General features: G+C 45.5%; 1 protein-coding gene across 1 annotated transcript in view; it reads right to left on the bottom strand.

The window, feature by feature from the left end:
- The window catches only part of SUDS3 (SDS3 homolog, SIN3A corepressor complex component), a 34700-nt gene extending 13902 nt beyond the window's left edge, over nt 1-20798 (bottom strand). Inside the window, exons 1-9 of the mRNA XM_001914901.6 lie at nt 20017-20798; nt 18023-18092; nt 15446-15501; nt 13844-13915; nt 10780-10799; nt 9351-9507; nt 1608-1703; nt 606-667; nt 428-449 (exon numbers count right to left, since the gene is read on the bottom strand). Of these exons, the coding sequence (XP_001914936.4) occupies nt 428-449; nt 606-667; nt 1608-1703; nt 9351-9507; nt 10780-10799; nt 13844-13915; nt 15446-15501; nt 18023-18092; nt 20017-20395 (934 nt within the window). The 5' untranslated portion in view covers nt 20396-20798. The remainder of the gene's footprint in view (nt 1-427; nt 450-605; nt 668-1607; nt 1704-9350; nt 9508-10779; nt 10800-13843; nt 13916-15445; nt 15502-18022; nt 18093-20016) is intronic.
- Between the last annotated feature and the right edge of the window lie 512 nt (nt 20799-21310).

The following is a 21310-nucleotide window of genomic DNA, read 5'->3' on the forward strand; positions in this document are numbered from 1 at the left end:
CCGCCTGCAAGTCCTTTTCAGAGCCAGGCCACAAAAAGCCACCGGAACAGCAGTGCCTAGTACTTAACTCCCCAAAGCAAGTGATACTGAAAAATCCTTCTAGTTTCATTTTCAGAAAGGGATGTGTACTTAAATCTTATGCTTGATGCCTACACAGAAGGAAACCTTTACCAGCCAATCAATCAAATGTCTCTTTTACAATAAATCCTAAGGAAAAGGCAAAAAATAACTTTAACATAGCTGGGTTAAAAAAAAAATCAGGGGAGGGTGTACTTAAGGTTCCCCTCAGTTTTCATGATGGCTACCTTAGACAAACCATGAACATTTTATTCTTAAAAACTGCAACAATTCCGTGTCAGGTATGCGCAGGCTTTTCCAACAACGTGATATAAAGATTGCACAAATGCCCATAACATCATGCACTTACCTGGTCTCTTGGGCGACTTAAGCTGTAGGAAGAACAACAAAAAATCTTAGAGAAAATCATTTCAGATGCAACTTAAGATGTCAAATGTATCAAAATGATTTAACAACATGTGAACAAAGTAAAGCAGAAAACCGTAGCAAGCCTAAGCTTTGAAATAAATCAGAAAATCAAACTGTACCTTATTTAACGTTCTCAGATCCTCCATGATCTGTTCGTCTGTTAACAAATAGTTTAGCTGGGGTGCTGAGAGTTAAAGGAACGTGTCTGAAAAGCACGGCTCCCAAGCAAACAGAAATCAACAAAATGGTAATAGTATTTTAGAATTTACAAAGTGTGACTATGTTAGATGATGTTTTTACAATAGCCTGCCTCTTGGAAGTTTTTGATTCCCCTACTAAATGTCGTGGTGCCCAGGAATATAAAAGAATTCACATCCCCCATCTTACAAACTTCTGTGATGAGAAGGTGGAATGAGATTCATTAGGTAACGATAACAGCGGGAGCGCAGGACACAGTAACAGAACTTCACTCCGAATTTATGAAGTGCTCTTGTTCCAGAGATCTGAAGGCTTTCACACACACGTGGGCTAACTTCTCCCTAGTAACTGAAATCCTCAATTGTGAACATGAAGGGACCTGAAGTTTCCTGGTGCCCTTTCCTGGTGGTAGACAAATAACTGAACCATTTTGTGCAAAGAGCTATTCATTATCTCCTCAAGAGGAGAGAAACAAGCCATCCTCATGTCCCCTCTTCCCATTCCCATTTTTATGACAAAAGGGCTTTTTTACATTTGATTGAAATTTGCTTTAACACCATTAGGGATACAGATAACTGAGACACAAAGGCACATGTTACTGTCCTCATGTTACAGGGGAAAAATTAAGGCACATGAAATTTTCAGTTGCCCTTAAATCTCCAAGTGAATATTAAAACCAGGTTGAACTTAGAACACAAAGTACCTTTCCAAATAACCGTTCTCTGTAAATCCCTCCCACTAAACACAGCAGCCATAATGAAATGGTCATCCTCTATCTCACGGATAAATACCTCACATACGCTTTCCAATAAAATATAACAATGTCTGTAGGACAATGGCCATACATATTCTATCGAATGGATAAGCAAAGGATTCCAGTAGTCTTAAGAAAAAAGTGATTAAGGCTTGACACAAACGGATATCAGGAGCAGGTTTTCTCCTCTTGTCTGGGATGGGGACGGGATCATTTGGTCGCCTCCGCAACTTTCTGGTCATGATGGGTTTCACTTCCATAGAATCTGTGGCAAGAATGGAATGGGTAAATCTATCCAACTCCCACCTAAAGTCAGTAAGATCTTCTCTAGTGTAAGAATATCCACCCCGCAGCCACCCAATCAGAACCGTTTTACTGGGGACGTTTGGTCCACACATGGCCCAAGCCAGACGCCCTCACCAAACTTCAGAGAGACAGTCTGTGCTTGGAGATTCAGACCGGCTGACCCAAGTGCACGTCCCCCTCAGAAGTGCAGCCCAGCCCTGCAGTCTACCACCGTAGCTGCTGCAGGCATCTCTCTGGCACCTAAAACCTGGGGATTTTCGTCCTCTCCCTTCAAAACAAGAGGCCACAGAGTGCTAGACTCTTGGGACTGGAAGAAACACTCGGATCATCTCAGTTGACTAATTCCTGCTGTTCCCACAGAGGGTGGGTGAACTGAAGCCCAGTGGTATAAAAGGCTCCTTTCAGGGCCATTGTGGCCTCAGTGCCAACATTTTTATATGAGCTCTTCATTTGCAACCTCAGAGTCTTTAGTTTATAACCTTCTGTAGCTACTTGACTATCAAGAATGATATAATAAAGGCCTCTTTTCATTCTTCTTGACGTCTCTCTGCAGTCTGACACTGTTGCTGACTGCCCTTGCCTTAAAAATCTCTCCTCCCCCAGCCACTGCCACACAAATCTCTCCTCTTGTCCTTATTTGCCTCCCTGGGGTCCTTTTCGCCAGCCTGCTCCTTAAATGCTGGTGATCTCTGAGGTCCAGTCACTTCTCAGGCCTGTATCCCAATGAATCTCCGACCACCAATTCCAGCTGCACCCACCCTTCTGAACGGCAAACTTTCCCCACGACACCATACACTCTCCAGGTTCCAAGTGAACTCGTTTCTTCTCCTTGTTTCAGCTCCCAAGGCTGCCTCTGCTCCTGCATCTCAGGGGCATCACATCTATCCATCCTTCCCACCAGAACCAAATCTGTCATCTGTGATGTGTCTTCCTTCCTCAGGCATCAAAGCCACGAGATAATGGCAGTTCCGCCTTTTAACTACCTCTCAATTCCACCCCCTCATCATCTCCTCACCTCCCTCAAAGTGATCTTCCAAAGACACAAATCACATCATTTTGCATATCACTCATTAAATATTTCAATGACTCACCATCTCTAGAGAATAAAGGCCAAGTCTCATTTCAGGTCTTCCTCACTTCTCCTTAACATGTATCCTGTGTGTGAGCTTTTTGCTGGTCTGTTACCCTAAGGCACTGATGTTTATGCCTTCAAGCCTTTGCACGCTGTCTTCTCTGCCTACCCTCCTCTCTTCATCCCGGCAAACTCCGTACACAACATCCTTTAAGAGTCAGCTCAACAGTCCCCCTTCTGTGACAGCTTCCACAGACAGTCCTGCCATCTTCCAACTACCCAGAGCACTTGTACAAACCTCTACTGCCAAGCGCCACCCCGTATGGGACATCTCCCCCAGCAGACGCTAGAATTCCACCCCAAGATGGAATCTGTCTCCACCCCAGCAACCAGTATAGTTCTGGCACACAGTAGGGGCTTCAGAGAGTTTCCTGCAGAATGACTAGATGGGGTCAGGCCTGTCAATTCATGACCATGCACACTAGCAGCAGAGCAGACGGCACAGCCTTATGGAACTCATATGTGGCCCTTCCACTATGGAAATGTGCGGGATCTGAGAGTATGTAATAAACATGCATACAAAGGCAAAAGACATTCCTGCATGTTGCTCTGAAGAAGAGAAATGGGCAATACTGATTTTCCCCCTCCGAAAGCAGTAAGAACCATAGACCTAATGAATATTCATAAAGGTGCACCTGGAAGCGGGGGGGGGGGGGGGGGGGGGGGGGGGGGGGCAGAAGGAAGGGGGGCAAACACATACCCACCCCTGGGAAAAGGCGGGGAGCCTTCTCTCTAAAAAGAAATCTCTTACCCTGGGCTGAGATGCCACCCTCCTCCAGTTACTCACTGGCCGGAGGCTCTGAACCCCTGCCGCAGCTGTGTGACCTAAGGCAGGCTACGTAAATAGCCCAGGTCTCAAGCTTCCTCACCCATAAAACGGAAGTATCAGTAATACTTCCCTCGCAGGCTGTTGGGAGGATCACGTGAGATGACACATGCAAAGCCCTCAACACAGTGCCTGGCATAACAGGAGCTCAATCAATGCCAGTTCTTATTATTCACCAGGAAGAGACTATACGAGGATCTTTTTAAAAGTCAAGGTGCAAACAGCTGAAACAGAAGTTACAAGTGATATCAACTGTGAGGGTTTGCAACATTCAGATCTAATTTGGAAAACAAAGTGTGAAGGGAGCTCACCAGCCCTTCACATAGAAAGGGCACCAGAGAAAAAGCATCTAGCATGTGAACATTATGGAATGTTCTGTCCACCAAAGACAATGGCCGAGTGGCTGCCAAGTCTGGGGGGGTGGGCGGGCGGTGAGAAACATGATGGAAGCAAGCCAAGTACAGGTAGAGCTGAGAGGATCTGGGAACAACCCGGTCTAATCACGGCCAATACACTTGGAAAATCCTAACTGCATCATTCACACTCAGAAAATATAATCGAATTCTTCCTAGGAAATGGTGAAAATCAACGCATTTTATTAGCCTAGCCACAGCAATAATCTAGTCATTTTATCCAAAAGACTGCTTCAGCAGAAGGAAGGGGCTCTGAGGAAGCCTCCAAAGTTTGTTAGCATGTCCCCAACACCATCCAGGAGAGAGAGAGCAGTGCTGGCCGGTGGTCCCGGTGGAGGATGTGACTCGAGGGGAAGATGGACAAGTAAGCATCACACCCAAAACTACACAGTAAGATTATCTACTTCACTCACTTTGCCCCAATCCCAGGTTTGCCAGCTTGGCTTCTAAGGCAGATTCTTCACAGAGGGATGGGATATCCTGACCACCCGGGTCTGAGTCTTCCTGGAAGTTCCATTTCTCACTGGCAGCTCGACAGGCTGGCACTCTGAGTTTCTAACATTAGTATTCTGTGAATTTGGCCAGTAAGGGGCTCAATCTGGGTGCACTGACAAAAATCAAACTTCTGGAACTGAAACTCAGACCTTGGCAGTGGCAATCCTGGAGAAGGCACTTGAACAGGAAATCAGTCTTCCCCTCAGACATGGTGCGCCAGGAACAAAACCTCTCCAAATGGCTTAAATCAGAAAGCCTCTCTGATCCAGAGGACTCTTCACAGGTTCGCTTCAGTGGGGATACTATTTGCAGAATCTAACTGAACAGCAAACAATTAAATCAGAGGCAGGGGAGTACACATGACAAAAAGCACAGAAGAGGCCGCGAGACTAGATACACAACTCCTCTGTGAACCATCTCGTACAGAGGACCCTTAATAGTGTAAACCCTATTGCTGCGCTCACCAGAAGGCGAGCGTGAAGGGCCAAACCTGACCAATATAGGCACTCTCCCGGTAGCACTGGGTATGCCGGCTATGAAATGGGGGCGCAGGCCTAACGAGTGCTAGGCAGTCATTACAGCACCGCACAGAGCGACATTCCTGATAATATTAATTACCCGCAATTAACACACAATTACCATTTACTGGCTGGCCTTTTGTTCTGCACTTCTCTAGCCCTAGACTTTCACTCCAACAGCTCACCGGCCTCCAGTGTGCAAGTGCAATACAAGCTTCATTTTAAGATACTTTAACCATTAAGACAAACTCATACCTGTTTAGCTATTGAAAAACATCAGTTGCAGTGACTCAAAGGAGCATCCTTAAGAACAAGAATGTAAGTAGAAGAAAGAAAAGCCCCCACAAACATTGTGGCAGATTGGCACTTACCCCCAAACCAGGGTCAGTACAATACGGGGCTAGACTAGAGGCCCGGAGCAAACCCCAGCACACCCCGAGCCCCTCTCTAATGGGCGACAGGCTCCTCAACATCACAAACCAATGCTGCAGTGGCAACCATAAATGCCTGCCTGTAGGAGGTGGGAGGGAGGGCAATATAAGAATCGAGGTCACCTCAGGTCTTCAGTGGCCAAACCAGAGCAGGCATGAAGGGAGAAATCTCCATTAGGCCCAAGCTGCCCATAAGGCATGCGCGGCATTTAAAGAGTGACTTGATGGAGCCCTCCTCTGCACCCTCAACCACTTACATAGCCTGGATCCTGCAATGGCAGTATTGGGGACAAGCCTGCTCCAACCAAAAACCAAGTCAAGGCTTCCATTGTCCCCCTCCAGATATTTGTGCGGGACTGCTCCTCCTATTCTTGACTTACACAGTTCCCTGCTCATTGACATGTTACATATTGTGTGAAACCACTGCTACATCAGGACAACCACATACACATTTTAAAGGTTTCATAATCAGTAAAAACGAGCCTTACAAATCTTTACCTTCATTTAGGAGCCCTAACTCTCGACACCACCTCACGTTGAGGAAGACATGGAAGCTGTGTCAGTCTTGTAATAGAACACAAGGCCCTTGGGGATAGACCTCACCTATTAGCCTCATTTGGTGAACTACTTAGAACCACATGAATCCACTGTATATGCAGAGAGTCTGTATAACGTGGTAGTTAAAAGAACACGCTTGGAATCAATTCGGGCTTAACTACAATCTCACTGGGGCACTCTGAGCACACAGCTCCGTTCCTCTCAGCCTGCTTTGCCAAGCCAAGTCAAAGGGAATTGCAGGAACCGAATGAGGTTACAACTTCTCAATCCCTAACTGTTACTCTGCATGCCAGGCACTCTTCAAAGCATCTTATAGACGTTATCTCAGCTGATCTTTACACCAACTCTGCACAGCAGGTTCTATCATCTCCTGGCCAAATGAGAAAACCCCACCACAGAACTAAGTTCATGACAGGGCTAGGATTCATCTACAAGTGTCAGCCTGTAGAGGCAGCTTTAATATTTTTATACAATACCTGGCTCAACGTATAAGTACTCAGGAAACAGAGCTTCTATTCTGATAGTGTAATGACTCATGGCTCCAGTTATGAATCTAGTATCTTCTAATGGAAACTCACAGGCTTTACTGAGGTCATGAGTAACTTCCATAGGGGCCTGAGGGTTGGAAGATACCCCTACTGAGGCAAGAACTTACAAAAGAAAATGAAGTGGCAATTAGTGGGCTGTTGGAAGAACGGAGAAAAGGCAGCTGTCCGAAAGATAGGAAGAGGACAAACAAATTAAAAATGATAAAGCTCTCCACATTTTAAAGCTCATTAAGTTCTCACTGATTACTGAGTTACTTATAAGCTTGGCCTCAACTCCAGAGGACACTCAGATAATTCTACCTATAACCTCACTACTCAAAGTGTGGTCTGACTGGCAGCACCGGCAGCCTCTGGGAGGTGGTCAGAAATACAGGCTCTTGGTCTCCACTCCAGACCCACAAACCAGAATCTGCATTTTATCAAGAGTCTCATACACACATTCAAGTTGGAGAAGCACTGACCTACACTTATCCTAGGTTCTTCAGCGACAGTACCACATCTTTCTGCCTACAAAACCCAGTTGTCCTAAGTTCTCCACCAGAGGTCAGGGGGGTAGAGAGAACACCCACTAATTCCCATGGAGGTCTGTAAATGCTTTCAGTCCTGTTCAGACAGAGCAGATCACTGGTTACACCTGTTTCCAATAGGTTATTTGCTCTAAGCTGCTCATCAGCCTCTCATTCCACCTTGGTTTTCAACAGATCTTCATATTGAACCAGAAAAGGAGAGTTTAAGAAATATCTTTTCTGGGCAGAGGTAGGCAGCATGACATTGGGCATCAATCCACAAAGGTGAAATAAGTCACTCAGAGAGAGGAATGAAAACAGGCCTTAAATCCAGCACCATAGCAGCGCCATCTGTGGAAATGCTAATTACCCTTCGAGCTCCAGTGCCTTTTCTTCCCACACTCTATCATTACCCTGGCAGCGCTTTCCATACCAAGGGTACCAAACGGCTTGAGGAAGGACATCGGTACCTTTAATGCCCATGGCTAGCTCTAAGCACTTTGTAATCTATTTTACTGCATTACAAATGACTTCCCCACGTTTATTTGTCTTTTCTACACTGGCACGCTCAGCCTCAAATCACCAGGGATGCCTCCTGCCCCAGTTAAAACTGCCTGGCCAAACAATGTCTATCACTTGTCAACAACTAGGATGCCAAACCACAGGTAAGGGGATGCTATACTTCCCTGCAGATGGAAAGGGAGCAGTCATCAACTGACAATATTTCCCCCAGCCTAATGAAGGCTCCTCAACATCTGGTGGCTCTAGCAGAGAGCGATGAGGCATCAATGCCAGCCACAGCCACTGTCAAAGAAAACGGTGTGCAGCTCAGAAAACAGGCAGGCAGACTGGTACCGGACAAGGTACCACAGCACTCACAGTCTAATTAAAAAAGGATTTCAACAAGAAGAAGATGGTGCTGTCCGAAGATGCTATCTTAGCATGCATTCTCACCCAAAAAACGTTTCTTAGCCTCTTTCAGAGGCCTTCAAGGAATTAACTCATTTTGCCAAGTCTTTCAATGAGGAAGCTAACAGAGGAGAGATTTTTCAAGAGTCAGACTCTCACTTTAGACATAAGCACATTCTCACTGGTGTATCATGGGGATCGGGGCCAGAAGTGTGTGTGAACTGGAGAGCCACATTGGTTCACAGCACCAGAAACACAGTTCTTAACTGCTACTTTCAGTTTCAAAGTCAACCCCAAGGACTTACATGAAAACAATGCGTTTCCTACGGACGCCTGCTAAGTCAGACACACCAGAGCCCCAGCACCTTCAGAATACGATTACAAAAGTTAAATTTTGGGGTGTGCAGAAAGCACGCCACTTACACAGCCAAGTGACAAACTCACCACTGACTTTCCTTGCTGTATTTGCTGATGGAAATTTTACCAAGCACCAAAATAGCTAGTTCAAGCCAATTCCCGCCCTGTATCCTTCTAGGATTCATCAGTCTACATATGGCAACAGACGGCCCATACTGCTTCTCCCTACAACCCACTGAGTTCCCATATGCGCGTTACTAAATCCTAGAAGGCCAAGGGAGGGATTGGCTCTGAGTCTAATGTAACTTTACTACCTTTACAGGAAGAGTTCAGTTCAGCTACCCCTGCTGAAACTGTATCCACTCTTTCTGAAATGTTCCCAGTAACGGTTGGGAGAAAGGATCTAACAGAGCAGATGACACGGCTAAAAGCCTTTGTTCTCACATCTAGGTCAAAGGAAGACAATGTCTTTTCTGTAATTAAGGCAGACTAAAAAAAGCAAAGCAGAGGGACTCCCAGCACCACAGAGGGACCTGGGTAATTTGTGAATGTAAACCAAGACACGAATGGCAGCTGACCCAGGAATTACAGCATAAGCCAAAGGCTGCAGTTACCATTAAAGGTCTACCATTTATTGAATACCTGTTGTTTGAGCACTACACTAGGCACTCATATTTCTAACCACAATCCTGTGAAACAGGGTACGACCAGCCCCATTTTACAGACAGGGAAACAGGTTCAGAACGGTTTAGCAGCTTCACTAAAGTCACACAGCCAATGCAAGATGGAGCTAGAACTCTGACCTGTCATATGAAAGCCCACTATCCCTTCAGCTTGCTCTGCTCTGATGAGACAGGAGTAACTGGAATGCCCCTCCAGGGCCCCCAGGATCCTGCTCCTGGTGCTTACATACCTCCAGTCAGTTCCATTGTGAGCTTTTCATTTTCAATCATTTTCTTCTTTTCTTCTAGCTCAGCAATCAGGTTCTCTTTCAGCTCAACCTTCTTGTCTTCAAATTCTTTCACTGCTGCCTTCTTTTCTTTAATGTAATTTCTTTCCACTTGTTCAGTCTGAGAGAAAGAGAAATAGAGGCTAGAGTACCTGGCCCTGGAAGTCAGGGCTCCAACTCGAGGTCTGGCTCCACACTCAAGAGCAAAGAAAATACCTTTACTAGAAATATGAGAAACAGCTGCACTCACACACACACCTGCAGAAAGAGGGTGGCAGGGAACAAGTTTCCCAAGGAAGGCATAAAATCGAACCACACCCCTTCCGCTCGTTTCTATGAGCGTGCTTCACTTGCTATTCAGGTATTTCCTTTCTTCCACATCTTATATTTTATGGCTTGTATGTTAAAATAGAACATAAATGTCTCAAAGATAGTAAATAAACCCTTTTAAGGACACAATGTAGAAGGAAGATAGTACATTCCAGATGAAATATCTATATTCAAAATTAATTACAGAATACTGAGTCAAGATAGCATGAGTTACCTTATTTTTCGATACTTACAACTAGATCAACTAGAGTAGAAGACCATTTATTAGGTGCCTGAACCCCAAAGGACTCAAACATTGAAATTATACTAAAGAAATGTGTAAGCTTCCATTTTCTAAATCTCACCAGTGCATTAAGTGAAGAACAAGGGGGCTTACAGTGTCTATGGCTGTGCACGTGATCCTTCAGCCTGTGACTATGTACATTGCACTGACTTCACTAATAAAATGGTTTCCAATAATGTGGCTCTGATAAACCATGACTGTCTCACACTCATGCACAGCTCAGCTAAACTCATGACCCCCTACACACACCCCGACACCAGCCACCCAGGAGCAGTACATCATTCACGATTCAGGCCCTTATCTCTCTACCAAAGCACTGTGCCTCACACAGAACCAGCTCTTAGACGTTTGAATGAAAGGAAAAATTTTAAATCCATCTCTCCTAGTGACCCAGAGAGCTTTAGCTGTCAAACTGAACGGCTGAGCCAATTCAGAGACTGGGCTGCTTTAAGGACCAATGTAAGAAATTATTAGGGCTTTATAATTCAGACATACTCCCAAATGGCTTTAACATGAGACAAAAGTCAACAAGAAAGCAGTGAGGGGTGAGTATCCCTTAATCCCCTGCAACAAGCAGAGGCTGCCCAACCAACAAATGAACAGACAGAAGTTCTGAATTGAGACCAAAAGTCCTTTGGTCAAAGAGAACAGTGACGAAGGCTTCCAGCTGGGGGCTTCCCAACTATCTATGTGGAGATAGGAGGAAGGGCCACCGGATTGGGAGAGAAAGACTCCAGTCCCAGAAAGAGCCCGCAAACCCAGAAGATCCATGGTACTTACTTCCAGCTGCAGGAAGAGTTCTGAAAGAGATAAAATGTGCAATTAGACTCGCTAGGCTCTGTCACCTTTCTAGACAGTGATGTTAGGACTCATTTAGAAGTAGTGATTGCTTTCTGAAAGCACGGTTACACAGAGCAAATGCTTTCATCAGTAAAGTGTTGATATACATGAAGGGGAAGGATGCAGGAAGTTCTAGTGTCTAGTTCAAATTTGGCCCTGAACAGAATCGTCTCTGGCAGTTCTGCCCAAGGGCAAAAACAATCAGCAGGAACCGCACTACCTCGGCAAAATAAAAACAAAAGTTATCCCTTCTTTCAGTCAGTACATACTGTCCAATGGTCCTACAGGGCAGGATGGGTCACGAAGAAACAATGCAATTACTCCAGAAGGAGAGTCAACACTGACGTTTTTAAAGCACTGAGTGAAGGCCCGTGTGGTAAGGAAGGACACCTCCTGAGAATTCAGGGGACAGAGGTCCCGAGCCCTCCTAGGCTTTCCTCTCAGGCCACCAAGCTTCTCCTCGTGCCCATGCCTCCACCAGCAACACTCTCTGGTCTCTCTCACTGCACTTCAGATCTAATGCAGCCTCCTCCATGAGGCCTTCCCGGAAGACCCTTCACTCACCAACCCCCATGCAGACACCTGAAAGCATCCACCCTCCAGTACTCAACAGATGCTTCGGCACCCACCATGCGCCAGGCGATGAGCACCCGCTTACCCAGCAGCTCCCTCCACCACTTGATTATGGCCCTTCTACAAACCCGGTACTTGTAACAAAACCGGGCTGTGGTTTCTAATCTTTCCTAGGTGACAGCAGGGCTGCTGCACACAGTCCACAAAGATTGTTGGTGGACCACTAACTTCACTGTTCACATTTTACCATGGTCTCCTTTGCAAATCTGATAAATCCTATGGATCCATTCCCCATCAAAAAGCACATATGCACATTCACACACACTTCATAAAATTCTAAGAGTGTCAGGGACTCCAGATTAAGAATCCAAGTGTCAATTAACAGTTCAACGGGAAAATTAATTGAGAAAAGGGACAAGCCACTCTATTTTCTAAGCCCACAGAAGCCCTGATCATTCTGGCACTGGGAATAACTGGGCACACGAGCCCAAGCACACTAGCCCAACATGCTCACTCTTATGCTTGCTTCAGACTTGTACCACGCACGAATGGGCTGGACATCTGAAGTTTGCGCCACTCTGAGAAATCACACCTGCACCAACAAGTGAAACCGACAACTAACCCTTCGAGTTGGTGGAGGTTGTTTTTGTTAAAGCAGCAAGACACCAGACACGACTAAGGCAGGTGAGCTATTTCTGCACAGAATGTGCTTTTTAAAGCTCAAGACATGACTGATTTAGGACCGCATCTGCATTTTTACCAGGGAGAGGGAGAAATGTTTATGGATGAACACAGGAGAACAGAGCTGAGAGTGGAATTAAGAAAAACAAGTCAGGGACTGGACCCGTGGCACAGCGGTTAAGTGCGCACGTTCTGCTTCTCGGTGGCCCAGGGTTCGCCAGTTCGGATCCCGGGTGCAGACACGGCACCGTTTGGCACACCATGCTGTAGTAGGCGTCCCACATATAAAGCAGAGGAAGATGGGCACGGATGCTGGCTCAGGGCCAGGGTTCCTCAGCAAAAAGAGGAGGACTGCCAGTAGGTAGCTCAGGGCTAATCTTCCAAAAAAAAAAAGAAAAGCAAGTCAATACTCACCTGCAGTTCTAGCTTAAGAAAAATGGTTCACATCAATTTTCTTTCCTTACTTACATCTTAAACCAGTTTCATGAGGTATCAGTATTCCCCTCTACAGATGGGGAAACTGAGGCTCCAAGAGCATGTAACTTGCTTAAAAGCACGAGACCTAAAGTGATGGGAGGAAGACCTAACCCTAGGACCGCACCCTTCATGGCGCCACCTCCTTTCCCTACTAAAAGGACACTCCAGGAAGATGGGTGAGGATTTCCCAGATGTCCCAAGGAGATGCCTCAGGAACTCAGAGCTGAGTGGGGGGTCACCACAGGGGCAGGCGGGACGTGGATGGGCAGAAGGCAGAAGGCTGACGGCTGTATCTCCATTTTCCTAGCGCCCGCCACACCTTTCAGCTCCTTTTCTATCTACTGGAGTAACTGGACATCTACTCAGTGGGGAAGAGAAGGAAGGGTTGCATCGACAGAAAGTTGGAGTCACTGGACCAGAAAGCAAGATGACAGCAGCCTCCAACCCCATTTTAAAAGCCAACATTACTTCTGCCACAGCAGGAACATGCACCACGCTGGCACTCAAAATGCTGGCTGATGAAGAGCTTCAAAATTTAACACAACAGATTTCCTGTAAGCACAGGAATCTGTGTTTAATCTGTGTTTATACACTTTCAACTGTCATGACATCTTACTTTCTGCAGGATTCTTTATTTAACTCACAATGTTCCTTAATTTTACACATTTAGATATCTTTTGTCAATGGAACAGTGAGTTTCCTAAAGTCAAGGACAATGTGTTACACACTTTATATCACTCACAGAGTTTACATGTAGCAGATGCTCAACAAATCTTTGCTGAACGAATACATTTACTGTGTACAACAGACCAAAAGCATCCTCTTATTCTTTAAGTGCTTATAATACAATATTTGAGGGAAAAAACATGAGGACACCCTTTCCTCCCAGAGCACAAAATACCAGAAGAAGCAAACTTAAAAAATAGGCGTGAAACAACCTACAATCCTTTTCCACGTCGCCTCCTCTGATGGCCCACTAAGCCAGCCATGCAGACATCATAAAGATGTGCAAGACCTCTCTTGGGGCACCAGGGAGCACAACCCGACTGCCAGGAGGCACCACTAATAACCTCAACTACAGGCCCCTCACTGGCCACTGGAAAACACATGAACTAGTCTGACATAACTGCAGCTCTCTTCCCCAAAACTTTCCCCGCAATGGGATAGCCGAGATACATTTTGGAGAACAGCTCTTATGGCCACATTACATCAATGATCAGCAAAAGGAGGAAAGTGTGAAGGTGATTTTTTTCCATTTAACCTAGAGGCTTACCTGCATTTCGTATTCTCTCTCTGTACTGTTGATCTAGTTTTTTCATCCTTTTCTGATATTCCTGTAATGTACCTGATATTGAGATTTACAAAATAAAAAGTTACTGTGAAGACCAATCTGCTCCACATTTTGGTTCCCAAAATTATTTCCTAGCACCACCAATGACTGTTTTAGTAACATGACAGTAAAACACAAACCAAGGAAAGGCATACACAGAGCCAGCTGGACTCTGGTTCTCAACCAAGGCACTCAGCAGACATCACCCCACGTGGACTAAACTCTCCAGCAAGTGAAGGGGAGAAAGGCGCAGGCATCCCCAAGGGAGTCTGACTCCTTGCTGCTACAGTTTGAGTCAACGGGCTTCCCTTTCCAGGAAAAAGCTCCTTCTCCTTCAGTAACGTCCAGATGAACGCCATCTAGCAGAACTTTCTCTGTAACGGTGGAAACGTTCTACATTGCACTGTCTAATATGGTAGCCACTAGTCCCATGTGGCTATTGAGCAGGTGAAATGCGGCTAGTGCAACTGAGGACCTAAGTTATTAATTTAATTAAATTTAAATAGCCGCACATGGCTAGTGACAATACTCAACAGCTCAGTTACAGATTCTTACCAAATCTCTACTCATTTCACTGCTCCTCCCCAAAGCAGCTAATTATGAAGGTCCCACTAGAAGAAGCATTTCTTGATCATAATGCTTTAATAGGATATATTAATGGTATCTTTTTCAAAATCCCTCACCCAGCCTTGCCAGGCATGCCTTAAAGACTTGCTAGAGTGGAATATATTTCTTCCTCTGGCAACACTTTCATTATCATGGAAAGAAAAAATAAAACTCAAACAAAGGTATGTGATGGCAACTCATGGGAACATTTTCCACTATTAAGCAGAAATCAATATTAAGATGGGCTAGTCCAAGCAATAAAAGTACCTAGTGGAAAAGCAGTTTCACTGAGAAGGGGACTCCAGAAAATGAAACCCAAGAGCTAATGGCAGCAGCTAACGGTCCCTGAGTTCTCATAGTGTGCCTGACAGTGCTAGTCACTCCTCATGCATAACCTCACCTTTCATTTTCTTCATTTCAAAGATGAGAAAACAAATTAAGCAAGAGAAAGAGGTGTGCCCAACGTCCAATTTCTAGAAAGTAGTGAAGTTGGGATTCAAACCAGTGATGGGACTGGAGAGCCCATGCTCTTCACCTCCACGCTGAACTACCTTTAGTGGGAAACATGTGACAAGACACAATCCACTTTTAGTTTACCTAAGCGAAAAAGAAGATAGTGAAGAAAACCCACAGGTCACTACCATTTAGTTTGGAAAGAACAGTACCATCTTATTTATTCTCTGGTAACAACATCTCTCCTAAAAATGGCTAGCATTAGGCACAGCAGTCTTCAGTTCATGCTCTACAGAGGCCCTAAGTGAGATTTCAAAAAAGTTTGAAAATCGCCCCTTTACTGACAGAAGATAGCAAAATGTGTACTGGACAGCTAAAATCATCCAGACCAAATTTTAAGACACTCCCACAGAGAAGTGAAATACACAGATTTCAAAGGTTTGCAACATGAAGAAGTCTTTAGAAATAATTAAATCACACACCAACCTTCCTGAAGTTGCTGCAACTGTCTCTTGAGAGAAGCCAGTTTATCCTGATACATCCTGTAAAAAAGGGAAAGCCACACTCAAAGAAATAACCTTAATAATTCCAAAAGAACCCACACACAGGAACTACCTGGGTTGTTATGGGAATGTCACTGACGTTCTTCATGGAGTGAGAAAATCAAAGTCCGCCGGCGGGTTTAAAATGGACGAGCAGCTAAAGGGATCAGAAATGGACAAGAATTTTGTGTTTTCAAATCATATTCTAATTTTGTAGATTCTCCTGTGTTACTCGACCTTTAGAGAATCAGTCTGAAATCTACAAATATGAAGATACGCATATTTTAATAAGTGACAGTAATAAACAGAATTAGGCAAAGAACACAAAGAAAAATTGAAAGTGTGATGCCATTTCCTTCCAGATTTAGAAGCATAAGTAACATATACAAGAAAACGTAGAAAGGCATTAAACACAGCTCTTACATCAACTCTACAATTAGATTATAAGTTCCAAAGCCCTAAGATTACGCCTTCAGCACGATTTTTATATAGATAGCATAGCTGTGTAAGCACCAAGTTAATAAACCTTCATGTCAGTTTTAAAAGCACTATTCTTTCAGGATCAGAGAAATGACAATAATTCAGTGAAAGTTAAAATGCAGGATTTATTTGCAGTCCCAGCTGGATAAGAACACACAGCACACACAAAGCCAAAGGATCTGGCATGTTGTTCTTTTCCCCCGACACGAAATGGATCATAGGCAATTATACACTCTGCCAAGTCTGTCTGAACGGTGGATTCCACACATAAATCACATTTCAGTAGTATTTTTGCTTCTACCTGAAAAACACCCCCAATCTCACAGTGACAGAAACAAGATTTGGAATGTGCAAGAACACCATCCAACAGAGAACAGACACAATAGCCTTTGGATTGCTCAAGTAAGGGCCTCAAATACACCCCACCTATCTACAGGTTGAGGAAAGAGGAGGTGGAATCTGAGAATTACCCAGATGGTCTTTTAGGGAGAATTCTGATGCGCTCTCTATGCTCACTTTGAATTACACAAGGCATTCAATTTTAATAAAAATTATTTTCTATACTATCAAATATTAAGGAGGCACATTCAATTAAAAGATTGTCTTAAAAGAATGCTTAACCATGGGGCCAGCCCCGTCGCCTAGTGGTTAAGTTCAGCAAGCTCCACTGTGGCAGCCTGGCTTCAGTTTGCCAGTGCAGACCTACACCACTTGTTGGTAGCCATGCTGTGGTGGTGACCCACATACAAAACAGAGGAAGACTGGCATAGATGTTAGCTCAGGGTGAATCTTCTTCAAGCAAAAAGAGGAAGACTAGCACAGACGTTAGTCAGGGTAAATCTTCCTCAAGCAAAAAGAGGAACATTGGCAACAGATGTTAGCTCAGGGTGACTCTTCCTCAGCAAAAAAAAAAAAAAATGCTTAAACATATCAAGTACAGGAAAGGGAACAGATGTGTAAACTGCTCACAAGAAGTATTTGGAACACAGTGTGTTAAATTTCCCACCACAGTGAGTGTGCCAGACAACACCTTTGAATTCAGTCTGTCTTCAAAATGAAATATTAACAGATTGAAGAAGGAAACAAACAAAAATTCAGATTCTTTGAGATCACATACAGGGTAAAAGAATAGGTATGTGAAAATACATCTCAAATGGGTTAAGGTCAATGGGTAAAAAGCCTGAAGAGAATAAAAGTAAAATAAAAAGCAAGCAGTTTCAGGGATGAGGCTGTGAGAAAAACCACATGAATTATTAAAGTAATCCTTCTTTATTCAGCACTGATCAGACTTAGCTGAATTATCCCTTTGGGTTCCAAAGCTTGAAAAGGATGACAGAATCCAGAGGATGGTCACAAAACATTTGCAAATATCTATAAAGAAAGGAATGTGGATCTTCTAGTTTAAAGACAAAGAATCTGAAAAATCAAATCAAGATCCTCAAAATACATTCAATAAACACTTACTGGATATATTTTATACTGTCCTGCATCTGTGTTTACAATAAAAGTGAATGGTTTTAATTTCCCTGGGCATATTTCGTTGCGACTCTGTTGAAGACAACGGGAAGGCTTGGGTGTGGATGTGGGGTAAGCAGCAAGGACACCGGAGCAGGAGTCAGGAGCCCTGCTCTCCGGCCCTGGCCTCCCTGAGCTCTCTGACACCCAGCACACCTTCTAGCAGGCAGTCGTGGTTGGTGGGGTCAAGCCCATCTGAGAACCCAGCAGCTGTGAGACACCAGTTACCCTCTCTGAACAATGGTTTTCACATCTAAAAAAAAAAAAATGAAGAAATGGAAAACAGTTCTCTCCTATAATATGGGCTTATTCCCCGGCATCCTTTCCCTCGAGGTTCTTACTAGCCTACCCTCAAAAGATTCTTGTAACAGGAAGACTGATTAAATGTGACAAATCTAAAGGGGTAATCGCACAAACATCCATGGTCTTTGGAAGCACTAAGGTCAAAACCACGCACGCAAGGTCACTATAAAGATTTCCTTGTCAATTCTGTATTCCAAAAAAGAAATATGAAAATCCTACTCACTGTTCCTTCATTTCTACATAGTCTTCCTCGTCATGCTTTGCCAGGTCAGTTTCACTAGCATCCTCAGTGTCTAAGTAAAATTGGGGAAGAAAAGCTTGTTAAAATCATAATTCAGAGGTGGTATCATCTGACACAATGACACTTACTTCTGTAAACTGAACTTCTACTCACTGCCGGCCTGTGTGAAACCATCAACCAAAAATATGACATACGGTTACGTTAGAAAAGAAAATTCCATTTCCAACTTACACACAGCCAGATTTATGCAAACAGCTTGCCATTTTCTGAAGTGCAGCCATAGAACAGTGTGTATCAGACAGAGGCAGTCATGGTCAAGGCTGCTACTTCTGCAGAACCAACGCTGGCAGTTCAGGGACAGGAGATGTGGGTGTTAAGACTGGAAAACTACAGGCAGCCAAGCCTTGCTCACTACTCAAAAAAAATCTGATATGTACATTCCCTCCTGGCAGCTGCCCAGTTTGACTCCCTTAACAGATTTTACATCACATATATACAAAGGAGAAGCCAAACCAACTAACTGAACTCTGATAACCGAAACATTTCCAAAGTTACAACTGAAGGGAGAAGGCAGGAGACAAGAAGAACAAACAGAAACTGTTTCAGAACATTTTAAACACTATTCTCAGAATAGGCAAATGGCCAGTGTGTCTACATAATTTCAACAGCCCTACTTGAGGGGAAAAAATCAACTTTGGCTTCACCGCTCCCCCTTGTGGGCAGTAAAAGCAGCGCAAGTGATTCCTATTGAAAATCTTTGGTTAAACCTTGTTTTCAAACGTTGTTTAACCAAATGCAATCAGTTCCTTTCAACTTTACGTCTGCATTTGCAGCTGTCTTTCTAAAGGCTGCTGCAGATCCCAATTCTCCACAAACCCTTCTTCTCTCCTTCAGGGAAGAAACCTTCATTGAGTTCCTGTCATATGCCAGCCAGTCACAGTACCCGGCACTCGAGGAACCGGGATGAATGAAACATACTCCTCATTCCAGGCAGCTGGTCCAGCTTCCGCTCCACAGCCCTATTTGGGGCCAGAATATTCCATCCATATATTGGCCTCTCTTTCGTCTCTTCTTTTTTCTCTCGTCCTTTTCTGTTTCTTCACCTTTCTCGGCCTGCAGACAGCTCCTTCCTCAATCCCTCAAAAAGAGCGTCCCTCACACTTTCCAAACTGTAAAGCCCAGCCGGCAAAGCCAGGCTCTGCGAGGCAGTAACATAATATTAAGAGCACCGAACTGAAAACACAACACCTGGGCATCATTAAGCAAATCCCTATCTCCTAAACCTGTTTCCTCAACGTGAAAACATCTACTGAGTATTTACTGGGTACCAGGCCAAGTACTTATGCTCATCTCATTTACTCCTTAGACCTACCTAGGAAGGAGGTACTACCAACGGCTCCATTACAGTTGGGGAAACTGAGGCTCGGGAGCTTAACTTGTCTAACGTCACAAGGCTGGGTTAAGTGAGCCAAATTTAGACCGAATTTGATCCGGCTGATTCCAGGCCCCATTCTTTTAACCAACGTGCACCCTCAATCCTGCGCCGCACTGCCCAAAGCAAGGCTGGCTGAAGCATTTCCCCGGGGTGGGAGGGAGCAACTTGGGAACCAGGAAGCCAAACTGGGATTTGCTCTGAGCCTCTCAGGAACTAAAGAGAAGGAGTACTCAGTGCACTCAGTGGACGGCTTTCTCATTCCACCCAGTGAACACCTGAGGTTCCACCAGACTGTTGGGGGGAGCGAGGCAAGATCTTAAAGGGACCTGCAGCTCTGAGAACAGCTAAGTCCCTTCTCCCCATAACTGTGGGGGACAACGTACCCACGGCTTCTCCTTACTTCCTGGAGCCGCGCTCCTCGCAGCTGCCCCTCCACCGACCCCAAACCCCAGAGGTCGCCCCGCCCCTCTCCCATGCAGCCCCACCCTCTCCCAGAGCGGTCCCACCCCCGCCTCGGCTGCCCAGCGGGCCAACGACGCACCTTCGTCGGACTCGCGGCCCCGGCAGCTGCGCTCGTCCTCCTCGGCGCTCTCCAGCTCCTCGTCCTCCTCAGGGTAGTACTCCGCGGCCGGCGGCGCTCCGGCCGGGGCCGGGGCCGGAGCCAACAGCCCCGCCGCACTCATGTCGCCCCTGACCGCAGCTGAGCGTGCCGCCGGGCGACCGCGGCCACCCGCCCTGCGGACCCGACGTCCGCCTAGCAGCGCCCGAGGGAGCCGCCAACTCGAAGAGCGGGAGCCGCGGCGACCCCTTCCCCTGCTCCGCCAAGCTCCGCCCCTCGCGCCCGCGCTCGGCAACGGGGGCCTCGCGCCGGCGGCCACTTCCGGGTCGCGAGCTGCCCGAGGACCGCCTGACTCCGCCATCCTAAAGGGAGTAGAGAGGCCGCCGGACGTCCCCTTCGCCTTAACTCCAGCCCCTTCATGGTCGTCTTAAAATCCTCCTCGGGTGGTGGGAAGGGGCGGAGGCAGGATCTCTAGAATTAGGCAAATCCTTGGGCAGGCTTGGCCGCGGCCAGGACCCCGAAGCGCAGAGGCGACTTCCGGCAACAGCCGCCAGGCGGCGCCTGGAGCCAGAACTAAAGCGAGGATCGTTAGCGACCTGAGAAGCGGAGGGTTTGAAAGGCTCCCGGCAGGTGGAAGTGTCTCTTCTTTAATTTAAACGGGTGAACGACATGAACCATCCCCTTTATAGGTCGGGAAACCCAGACATCTAGAGTTTGCGTGATCATCTCGAAGAAAAGGAGCCGGCTTCTCCCCTAATTGGAGTTTTATTAAAAACTAAAAGACGAGGATGCTAATATTCCATTCTGGGGTCAGCACAACGGTATTTCTCCATTCGGTGGAAGTCCTTTCTGTTTGTAGAGGTTTACTCAATAAGGTGTTCTCCCTATCCTACAGATGAGAAAAGAGCTGTCGCTTGCCTTAAAAATGGTAGCATTCAATCTGCCATGTTTAGAGTCTCAGACCCAGGCCCTCATATTTCTTAGTTTTTAAAAGGTGGTTTTGCCCAATCCAATAACTTGCTAATCAACTGTCAACTGAGCGAGTGAAACATTTGTCTACAGGAAGTTAATTAGGCTAATGTAAGGAAGGTGCTATGTGGAAATTTAGAAAACGAGAACTGAATATCTGCATGAATTAATTCGTGTGATTTCCTCTGAGCAGAAGGGGACACAGTGTTATAAGCTTTGCTTAATGAACACATTTAGGGTGTCCTTTGTCCAGTTGTGTGTAACAAGGGAAAGGGCCCAGAGATGTTTAACGGTTTGTCCAAAGTAA

Source organism: Equus caballus, chromosome 8 (genome assembly GCF_041296265.1).
Source record: "Equus caballus isolate H_3958 breed thoroughbred chromosome 8, TB-T2T, whole genome shotgun sequence".
Taxonomy (NCBI): Eukaryota; Metazoa; Chordata; class Mammalia; order Perissodactyla; family Equidae; genus Equus; species Equus caballus.